The sequence below is a fragment of the Molossus molossus genome, unplaced genomic scaffold, assembly GCF_014108415.1.
Source record: "Molossus molossus isolate mMolMol1 unplaced genomic scaffold, mMolMol1.p scaffold_m16_p_1, whole genome shotgun sequence".
Lineage (NCBI taxonomy): Eukaryota > Metazoa > Chordata > Mammalia > Chiroptera > Molossidae > Molossus > Molossus molossus.
The window spans coordinates 191,797,615-191,808,908 of NW_023425344.1; the positions used below are offsets into that span (position 1 = coordinate 191,797,615).

The 11,294-nt window shown below is 37.8% G+C and overlaps 1 protein-coding gene across 1 annotated transcript; it reads right to left on the reverse strand.

Annotated features, from left to right (window-relative positions):
- Window positions 1–8,695: 8,695 nt before the first annotated feature.
- On the reverse strand, window positions 8,696–9,308 carry LOC118643476 (COMM domain-containing protein 1-like). Its single transcript, XM_036281584.1, is given in 2 exon segments — window positions 8,696–9,221; window positions 9,224–9,308. Coding segments are annotated over 2 exon segments (564 nt in total). The 3' UTR covers window positions 8,696–8,742.
- Between the last annotated feature and the right edge of the window lie 1,986 nt (window positions 9,309–11,294).

The following is an 11,294-nucleotide window of genomic DNA, read 5'->3' on the forward strand; positions in this document are numbered from 1 at the left end:
TACTGAATGCCTAGATTTTGTTTTCCTGTGAGTGCTTCATTTTGTTCTGGCGGACAGTACATTTGACTCATATCAGTGCCATCATTCTGAGGCTTGTTTTAAAGTTTCTTTAGGGTGAGTATAGAATCATCTATACTTTAGCCCCAATTTTAATGTATGGCCTTTATGTAGCTTCTAATAAATATACTTTATATTTGCTGGGGCCTGTTAGTCTGGCTGTTGGGAACTCAAATGATTCTAGGCTATATTTGAGCTCTTGGAACTTTTCATCTTATAGCTTTCTGTAACTATTGTTTTTGTTTTGTTTGTTTTTTTCCCTAGAACTTTTTCTTAGTTTAGTCTTATGGGATTTCCCTTTATAAATGTACAGATTGTTATTCAGCCAAAGACTTAAGGAGACTTCAATATGAATTTCTAAGACTTTTTCTGTGCATAGCTTTTCCCTTTCAGGTACTCTTCCCTGGAAATTCTAGCTTCCTTTGCCTCTGAAATCTGAGCTCTTTCTCTAGACTCTTTTTTGGTCACTTTGATCTATGTTGCTGTCTGGAAATTGCTTCAAGGTAGATAGTATGGGCAGTTATAAGGTTTACCTCATTTGTTCTATTTCTTGCATCACAACTTCATACTATCTGTAGTCCAATATTTGAAAATAGATTTTTATTTTTTGTATTTATTCCACTTTTCTGGTTGTTTATGACAGCTGGTTAATTCTGGATGCTGGTTTTCCTTCATGACTGAACGCGGAAATCAATTTACTTGATTCTGGGGTAGTTAATGGTGAAATAGTAAAAAAGAGAATTATATATCTGAATAAATTGCTGGAGAACTCATTGTATTCTTAAAGGACAATCTTAATAATGGATTTGCCCTATAACTGAGTAGTTGAGCATATAAGGGGAAAGGGAAGAATATTTGACTCAGATGAACATATATACCAAGCACATCCAGTTCTCATAAAGTCTGATTTCTGCCTGCATGCTGTGACTTGGCTTATGCCTCCAACTCCCTGAGATATGTGTATTTATTCTCTGGAAGGAGCTGCCTGCCTGAAGAATCTCCAGAGAATCTATTCCCTGTCATGTTCATTCAGCAGGGCATATTTGAATCATACCGACTTAAGATTTTATTATTCCAAGTAGCTTTGAGTTTTAGATGAGAGCCTTTAACTTGGGAAAAACCTTTGAATCCTAAATAAATTACTATGATATTGCTTTTCTAGTCACTGTCATAGGTAGTATTGTTAAGAGGAATTTGAAACTACATTAAAAAGCCAGCTATTTCTATTTTAATCTCTTAATGAGAAAAGAAGGCAGGAAGAACAGAGCAGGATAGAATGGAGGGTAAAATAGCATGGTGGGAGGCTGGAACCCGGGTTATAGATGTTCAGACACTGGGAATTGGTAATAAAATAAGGAGAAAGGAGACAGGGAGAAGAATAAGGAAGGGGGAGGTTTTTGAGAACAAAGACCTCCTGGTATTAAATATTAAAGTGTTTGTGTTTCCGTGATATGAATACTTCTGATATCTCAAATCATTAGTAGGATTTGCTAGATACAAAAATAAATGATTACGTGAACTTTGTAGAAACTGAGGGAGAGTGTTGGTTTCCACACCCAGGTGGGTAACAGGTAGAACAGAAACAGCATGCACGAGATGCAGAGGCTACCTTGAACGGAGCGAACATTGGGAACAGAAGCTCCGAGTCAGATTTGGGAAGATAAACTCCTGAGAATTTTCAGAAATCTGAGAGAAAACATTAAGGTTTTCAAACTCCATGGAAAAGAATTCTAGCAAAATATTATCATAGATCTCTTCAGCAGAATGACCCTAAGGGACCTCTGTGTTAACCCAAGCTCTGTGCTGCCTAACACGGGTCATGCCCTGGGAGTCACTGAGCATCTGTAACTACCCTGCAGCTGCTGGCTGGGGAACATTTTGCAGAGACGAGGTTCCATGTCTCCCTCGGATTTTGGCAGTGGATTGGGAGAAAAATCAGGTGAAATATGGAATGATTTAATGTAAATGTTGTATGATACACTCGCTCTTATTGGGTGACACTTGCCTTATCAGGCTGAAAGCATGGTGGTGAGGGTGTGAAGATTTTCTTCAATATTACTTAAAATAATGAATTCAAAGTTATTTCTAAAACAGCTTAGTCACCCAGAATTTATTTCATTCCCAAAGACAGTTCATAAATTAAGATTTACAGTTAATGTACTGCTTTTTTAACTTGGAACATGTTAGTGTAAGAAAAGGACACATTATTTGGGGGCTTCTAGTTGAGCTCTTGCAGAGATGGTTTTTTTATGCTATATATGAATCATCATATGTTATGTTTAATTTCTTCATTTTTTGATAAGTGCATCTATAAAATATTAGTGGTTAGACATGAGAGTAGACAATATATTAGCTAGTATTTTATCAACTGGCACTCTGTTTTATAGCATATTTACACAGTGAAAATTGAAGATAATATAAAACACTACAAGATTTGATATGTATTTGAATCATTTGTTTAGGGATATTTTAAATTAAATTATATTTAATTTCATTTTAGTATTGTGACAATTGATATAATTTTCAATGATAAAAATAACTCACAGTTATCATACATTGTATCGTTTTTTTCCTTATAATGAGATTTGGAAACAGGATCAGAAAAATAATGCTTGTCTATGACCTAATGGCTAACACATTGCCTCTTAAATTTTACAAGTGTAAATATGCAGAGAACCCATATTTATGATTTATTTTAATCCTCAAAAGAATTGATTTACTGGTTGAAATAAGTACCCAGCAGGACTCAGTCATAGTCACATAATTCATCTATAATTTTATTCCATAGACATATTTTACTTGAGGTTGAAATATTAGGAAGTTCTTATATGCATTTAGAAATATTTCTGGGTAATGATGTTTAATATTTGAAGTCTGCTAAATTTAAATATTGAAAACTATTAACTTGTTTTTTTCTTTTTCCTTATTGCATTTTATGAATGAGTATGTGCTACTCAAGAACAATAAAGCTAGTTACCTAGCATTTATCAAAGCAGTTAATAAACACAGTAAAACAAAACAAAAATGAACCCTATGTAGTCTTTATATTATTTTAATGTTATTTTAAAATTTTTGAATATATGAACATTAATAAAATGATGTGGTGTGAAGAAAATAGTTTGCACTGTTATTGACTGCATTTGCCAGATGAATGGACTCTATTCAAACCTTATTTTAGTCCAAATTTATTACCCTGACTACCTCACAAAATCATATTGCAAACACAAATGGATGTTCTGAGCCAGGCGTTTCCAGATTTTAAAATTTCACAGACTGGTGAAATTAAAAGGAAAACAATTGAAGAGGTTGGCCCAGGTTTGTTAGTACTTCCTATTGCCAGTGAGAGTATTAAACAAAACAAAACAAAATTATTGCAATTACCATTTTTCATAAAAGAAAGAATATATAAATACCACCCCACACACAAAGGAAGGTTATAATCTCATACAAAAGTCTTTGAGAAGAACAGTTTATAACACAAATTCTTTCTTCCATATTTATTTTTTATTTTTCATGCTATGAACTTCCAAACTTATATTCAGAAAACTTCATCTAAATGAGTATCAAGGGAACACAATTCTCAGCTGTTACCCAGACCCTGTTTTTATCTCCCTGGCCAGATTCTTGGCTCCACACCTCATTTCTGATACCCGTTGGTGTTGTGTTTCCATTGCATAATTCTTCCGAGTCCACTCCTGGCTTTGGTGAATGAGGTTTCTTTAAAGGGTTTGGACTCTGCACACGCCTTTGCTTTGTCATTTTCTGTTGCTTTAGGGTGAGAAGTCCCACACTATCCTCATGCCCCTTGGGATCCCCACCCTCACTGTTATAGCCCCAGCTTTGATGAATAAAAACCTCAGACATATATTTTCACCCTGAATCACATTTCAGTTCTCCTAGTTATATCAGCACAATGCATCATTCTTCTTGGGTATTAAAGCTTCTTTGTTGCCCATGACATTTAAAATAAGAATACATTTTTTTTCCCACCCCACATCCCCTGTCCCTCCCCCGACACTGTGCCTGTGAAATAAGAATACATTTTGTTCATTGTGTAGTATTGTTGTCTTAGGCTTCAAAGATGTGCGGGGCTTTTTATTACTTAGAAATAATTTTCTGAGGTAAGATTCACAAGATAATGTGTTTTAAATGATATTTCGCTGAATTATTTGAAATCTGTAAGCTTATATTTTTTTTCTAATAATAGCCCTTCAACTATTTGAAACTAGCTGTCAAACCCAGGAGTCTTTGCTTCTTTAGGTTGAATAATCCTACACCTTTCAATGATTTATTTTTCATGATATGTTTCTCAGATTCTTAATCTTTCAGACTTTATTTTCCTAAATATGTTTACTATTTTAATAGTCTTCCAATTAACATTGACTCTCAAAACTGCACACAAGATTTCTGAAAAGTCTTACAAAACAGAGAATAACGAATTATTCTTTTTGGGTCAAATGAATAAAGTGCTCCTTAATACAGTGTAAGATAGGGTTAGATACTTAAAGGTGTTCACATGAAATTTATAATCAACTAAAATCCCTAGAATTCATATTTTTTAAATTTATTTAAATTAATTTATTTTTGTTCAGATGTTTCTCCTTTCCCCCCCATTGATACTTTCCCCCCAATCCTGCCCCCTCCCTCCAGCATTGTTGTCTATGCCCATTGGTTATGCATATATGCATATAAGTTCTGTGATTTATCTCTTCCCTCCCCCTGGCCTCCCTCCTCTAAGGTTTATAAGTCTGAAACATACTTCTATGTCTCTGGGTCTATTTTGTTCATCAACTTATTTTGTTCATTATATTCCACAAATAAGTGAGACCATGTGATACTTGTCTTTTTCTGACTGGTTTATTTCTCTTAGCATAATGCTCTCTAGGTCCCTCCATGTCCTCTCAAAGGATAAAATACCTTTCTTTCTTACAGCTACATAGTGTTCCATTGTGTATATGTACCACAGCTTTTTTATCCACTCATTTGTTGATGACACTTGGGCTGTTTCCAGATCTTAGCAATTGTAAATAGTGCTGCTATGAACATAGGGGTGCATATATTCTTTCTGATGGGTGTTTCAGGCTTCTTAGGATATATTCCTAGAAGTGGGATCACTGGGTCAAATGGCAGTTCCATTTTAAATTTTATGAGGAAACATCATATTGTTTTCCATAGTGGCTGCACCAGTCTGCATTCCCACCAAAAGTGTATTAGAGTCCTCTTTGCTCCACATCCTTGCTAGCACTTATTTTTTGATGATTTGTTGATGGCAGCCATTCTGACAGGTGTGAGATGATACCTCATAGTTACTTTGATTTGCATCTCTCTGATGATTAATGATGTTGAGCATTTTTTTCATATGTCTCTTGGCTATTTGTATGTCCTATTTGGAGAGGTGTCTCTTTAGGTCCTCTGCCCATTTTTTTTTTAAATTGAATTATTTGTCTTCCTTTTGTTGACTTGTATGAGTACTCTATATATTTTGGAAATTAACTTCTTATTTGATGTATCATTGGCAATTATGCTCTCCCATACAGTGGATTCCCTTCCCATTTTGATTCTTGTTTCTTTTGCTGTGCAGAAGCTTTTTAGTTTGATGTAGTTCCATTTGTTATTTTTTCCTTTATTTCTCTTGCTCTAAGCATTGTATCAGTGAAAATTCTGCTGCATGATGTCTGAGATTTTGCTGCCTACATTTACTTCTAGGACTTTAATATGTTCACGAGTCACATTTAAGTCTTTTATCTATTTTAAGTTTAGAATTATTTGTTCTAGTTCTGTAAAATATGTCACTGGCATTTTAATAGGGATTACATTGAATCTATAGATTGCTTCAGGTAATATGTACATTTTAATGATGTTAATTCCTCCAATTCATGAACAAGGTATATGCTTCTACTTTTTTATATCTTTCTCTATTTCTTTTTTTCAATGTCCTGTAGTTTTCTGTGAACAGGTCCTTTACTTCTTTGGTTAGTTTATTCCTAGGTATCTTAATATTTTTGTTGCAATGGTAAATGGGATTGTTTTTTAGTTTCTCTTTCTGTGTATTCATTGTTAGTATATAAAAATGCCAGTGATTTCTGGATGTTGATTTTGTATCTGGCTACTATGCAGAATTCATTTATTAAATCTAGTAGCTTTTTGACGGAGTGTTTAGGTTTTTCTATGTACAATATCATGTCATCTGCGAATAATGATAATTTCACTTCTTCTTTTCCAATTTGGATCCCTTTTATTTTTTCTTCTAGTTTGATTGCTGTGGCCAAGACTTCCAGTACAATGTTAAATAAGAGTGGTGAAAGTGGGCATCCCTGTCTTGTTTCTTTTTTTAAGGAAAATGCTTTTAGTTTTTGCCCATCGAGTATGATGTTGGCTATAGGTTTGTCATAAATGGGCTTTATTATGTTGATTTATGATCTTTCTATTCTCACTTTGCTGAGAGTTTTTTTTGTTTTTTTTTTATCCTCACCCAAGGACATTTTTCCATTTTTTGTTCAGATAGAGTGGGAGGGAGGGAGAGGAAGAGAGAGAGAGAGAGAGAGAGAGAGAGAGAGAGAGAGAGAGAGAGAGAGAGAGAGAGAAACATGCCCTTTGTGCTCTATTTGGGTGTTTTTTTCTACCTTGTCTTCTAAGTAGCTGATTTGGTCTTCAGCTTCTTCTAATCTACTATTGAATCCTTCTAAGGTATTTTTCATATCAGCTATGTCATTCTTTATTTCAACTTGATTTTATTCATAGCTTCTATCTGTTTTTTTTATGCTGATGTAGTTCCCTCTGAGGTCTTTATAACTCCCATTAAGTTGCTTGTAATTTTTACCAAATTGTTTGAACACCCTTAAAATCATTGCTTTGAGTTCTTTTTTTTTTTTTTCTGATGTGATTATTTAATGACACGAGAAAATAACGGTATGAAATAAGCTGGTCACAAAGAGTGGGCAGAGGATCTCACTTTTGATAAAAAAATTAAAAGTGTGTATATAAAACACTGGAAGGTTATATACCAAAATAGGCAGTCTTTACTTCTGTTCAGTGATTAAATATTCATCCCTTTGCTTTTGTATATTTTTTGAAACGTGATTATTTCTGAAACAAAGAAAAACAGGTTACAAGATCAAGTTGTTAAATCCAGGACTTGACAGTCCAGGTCTGACCCAGACAGGGGCGCTCCAGCGACGGGACCGAGCGAGCTGGCTGCAGAACGTCACTCCTTCCTCTCCTGGGAGTCTCCGCGTCAGACTGTTCTCTCCCCACCTCATGTTCTCAGTGTACTCGTATTTAACAAAGTCTACAAACATTAACGGGCACAACGGCAAAACAACGCCAGCAACTTTGGTTTTAAACTGCTACATGTCCTAACCATTTGTAGTTATGAAACACCCTGGAAATAAAACAAAACAGATCACGAGCTCCCACAACATGTTTCACGGATCTGGAAGAGGCAGCATTTTTCTCACAAGGACGCTCTGCCTAAGCATTGCAGACTTGGAAGGGCTCACTAAAACCCAAACCACCTAAGCAAGTTTGTAGGAGGCATGTCACCACCACGCTACACACCCATTTTTTTTTTAAGTCTTTGGTCACCACACAGAGGACAGCAGACTGTTACACCTGCCTTGGTGTAAATGAGGCTCAGAAATCTCTCCTCTCTTCCCCAAGCACAACTGCTAGGGGCATTTACTCAAATCACAACTCTTATTTCTTGCTCTTAAAACAATAAAATGGAAAAAGGCTGTTTTAAAATCTGGTACATGTGAAAAAATCAATGCTGCCTTTTGGTGAAGGTGCTTCTCACGTATTTCCAAAAGCCCCCTGCCCTTTACATGGCGGCATTTTCAGGAGGCGTCAAGAACTACCATTAAGGTCCAAAAAACAACAAAAATGAACAAAAATAAACCAAGACAGCATCCAGCAGTCACCACCACGCCACCTCTGTCCAGTGTCCTGGGCCACCTGTCCTTTTCAGCAGGCTGCTATAGCAATCCATGCCGCAAAAATCTTCAGACACCAGAAGAAAAGGTACAAAAATGACAAATGAGAGAGGAAAAAAAAACTTAACCTTAAAATATTCTATAATCACAACAGAGACCAAAAGATCCCTTTGCTTTGTCCTTGGGAAAGAAGAAAAATTGATCTCGTTTTCAACCTGAAACAAATGAGACTTGAAGGAAGTATCAGTGCTCAGCACTTGCAACCCACGTCCATTTACACTCGCTCGGCCAGTCCCGACCCTACAGCCAACAATTCCGTTGTCAGAGCACGGAGAGCCAATCCTCTCCGCACTCAGCCCTGGACGGCGGACAGCTGTCAGTGCGAGAACTGCCTGCTGTCCGAAGACTTCTTGCTAATGTGCTTGAAGATTTTGGACTTCTCGACTTTCTTGGGCTTCTGGAAGCCGAATCCACCTCCTCCTCCTCTCTTTTTCAGCTTGCCTTCATTGCTGTTCACGTTCAGATCGACAAAAGGAGGCACCTTGAAACCAAATGACAGAGCAACTTGAGGCAAATTCAAGTTATTAACATTAAAGATCTGTTTCAGAGAATAGGAATCATATGCTCGAATATTTTTTTTTTTTAATTTGAGGATTTAATACTAATGGGTGAATAGTATTTAAAAACAAAAAACAAAAAAACAGGTCAGTGGGGAGGGATCATAAACACCTTTGCTTCAACAACTTCACCTTCACTAGGCTGGCTGCATCAGTGTGCTGATACTTTCTTCTACCTCTGAGAGCATCTTCAGAACTTGGTTGACCTTGGCCTCATCAAATTCCAAGCACAGAAATTCAGATTCCTGTCCACTTTTCCCTATTTCCAGCTCCATTATGGCAACAGGGGTGTGTATCTGAGCTGAGTGCCTTGACTGTGATTTGCCATCAACTCTCCAGCTCAAGCCCCGAAGCCCACTGTCCCAGCGGCTCTGGTTCATCAGGCTCTCTCGACTCTTTGCCTTATGACTCTTCCAGAATTTAGAAATGACAGCAGCTTGATCAGATGTGATCCCTCCTTGCTTTTTGGTTTGAGCAGTCAAGAATGTTTCAAGCTGGTTGAAATCCATGTCTGCAGATGCAATAGACTTAAGAATCCCCGTCATCTTCGCCAGAAAGGGCCGGAACTCCTCGGGTGGCACCTCCGGATAGAGCTGGCTCCGAAGCAGGTCCTCGCAATGCCGGGGTGCCCATGGAAAGTTTTCTGGGCCAGGATGCTCAGCAGCCCGCTGAGGGCCTTGCAACTCTCAAGCTCGCCCGCCATTGTCGCTTTGAGTTCTTTATCTGACAATTTGCTTACTTTCATTTCATGTAGTTCCTTTTCTGATGATTCCCCCTTTTCTTTCATTTGGGTGTTGTTTCTTTGTCTCACCATTTTAGCAGTCTGGTAGTTCCAGGCCCAGTGAGGGGTGCTGGGATGTGTAGGCAGGTTGGTGTGTATCAGATAAGGCTGCTGTGCCTCCCAGACTGTTCTGATGCTTGGCGCCTCTTGCCTGCTGTGGGCTCTGGAGGATTGACAACTGGCTGCTCCTATTGGTCTGTCGTGGTAGATGCTGCTTGGGTGTGGAGGTCCAGCTGGTGTGCTGGTGGGGTGCACCCTGTTGCCTGGTGGGACTCAGCTCCTGATCAGTCACTGCTGATGCTTCTGGGGACAAGTGTCAGCTTCCGGTTTGTGCTGCTACTGCTGCTGCTGTTGGGGGCTGAGGTTGCTCAGCTCCCTGGACTTTGCTCTTGCTGGGGGAGGGGCTCCACTCCAAATCCACGTTGTCAGGGGCGGGTCTTGGCTACCTGAACCTTGCTGCTGCTTGGGCTGGGACACCACTCCTGATCAGTCTATGCTGATGCTGCTAGGGATGGGTCTCAGCTGCTGATCTGCCCTGCTGCTGCGTTCCAGACTTAATCTTTAATCACAACAGATTCTTTCTACATAGTTGTTGTACACTTAAATTTTTGAAACAAAATTTAAAGCGTCAGATGTATCTTTGTTAACATTTATCTTGGCAAAACATTTCAGCATTCACTGTAAGATGGAGATACTTTACATTGTAAATGAGATCTTTTGGAACTTCAATGTATTATTTATAATATGTATTTCTCTTAATTTTCTATTATTTGTACATTCAATTTAGTGTTTTAAATAAATCTATGTCAGTAATAAATATTAAATTAGTCTATTTAAGGACTCTATATTTGAAGCCTCTGGTCAAGATTATACTTTGTTATTAATTCATATTATTTGGGTATAGTTGTCTAAAAGTCATGAATCCAATTATGTGTATGTTAGTATTCAGTATATGCAAGGATATAATTGGAACCTTAATTGCTTTGAGTTAAAGTATAATGGTATCTAAAAAGTCATCTCAAACATGAAATGACCTGATTCAGTACTTTTTGCACATATTATTTTTGTTTTCTAATAATTTATTGGACTTTGTTCCTATCATAATAAAATATAGTGTCTTTACAGAAAATATTTCTTATTCTGGGTCCTCTAGAAATCAGAGCCCGAGGCAACAATTAAATGCTGCTGTCCAAAGAGGTACAAGCACGTGTGTGGTAAGATAGAGGGAAAAAAGAGAAGTGGAACAGAAAAGTTATGAAAAGCAGTGAGCTGGAAACAGATTCAGCAGGTTGCTCAAAGGGCATGTTTGCTTGGCATTCAGAACTTCCTAGGACTGTAAGCAGGAATCACATCCCTGAGCAGTCTATGGAAGAGAGCTAAAAGGGAGAAACACATTTGCTCTTTGCTGTCTCCTGCTTTGCATTAGTCGAGGTTCACCTACATTAACTCCCCATATTGCCACCAGCTCATCTATCCTGTTTCTCTAACTTAGTTCTCATCTGGTATATCTGTACCAGCCAGTACATGGTTAGGAGGCATCAGCTGGATCTCAAACCTGAAATTAAACCAGGTGTGTTAGTCTGGTTAGGCTGCCATGATAAAATACTGGAGTCTTTAGACTGGGTAGCTTAAACAGAAATTTATTTCTCATTTTTCTGGAGGCCGGGAATTCCAAGATCAGTTTGTCAGCGTGTTAGAGTTCTAAAGAGAGCTTTCTTTCTGGACTGCAGATGATTGACTTCTTGCTGTGTCTTTACATGGCAGAGACAGAGACAGAGACAGAGACAGAGACAGAGACGAGACGAGACGAGACGAGACGAGACGAGACGAGACGAGACGAGACGAGACGAGACGAGAAGAGAAGAGAAGAGAAGATGCTGCTGGTGTCTCTTTCACCCTCAGGACCTC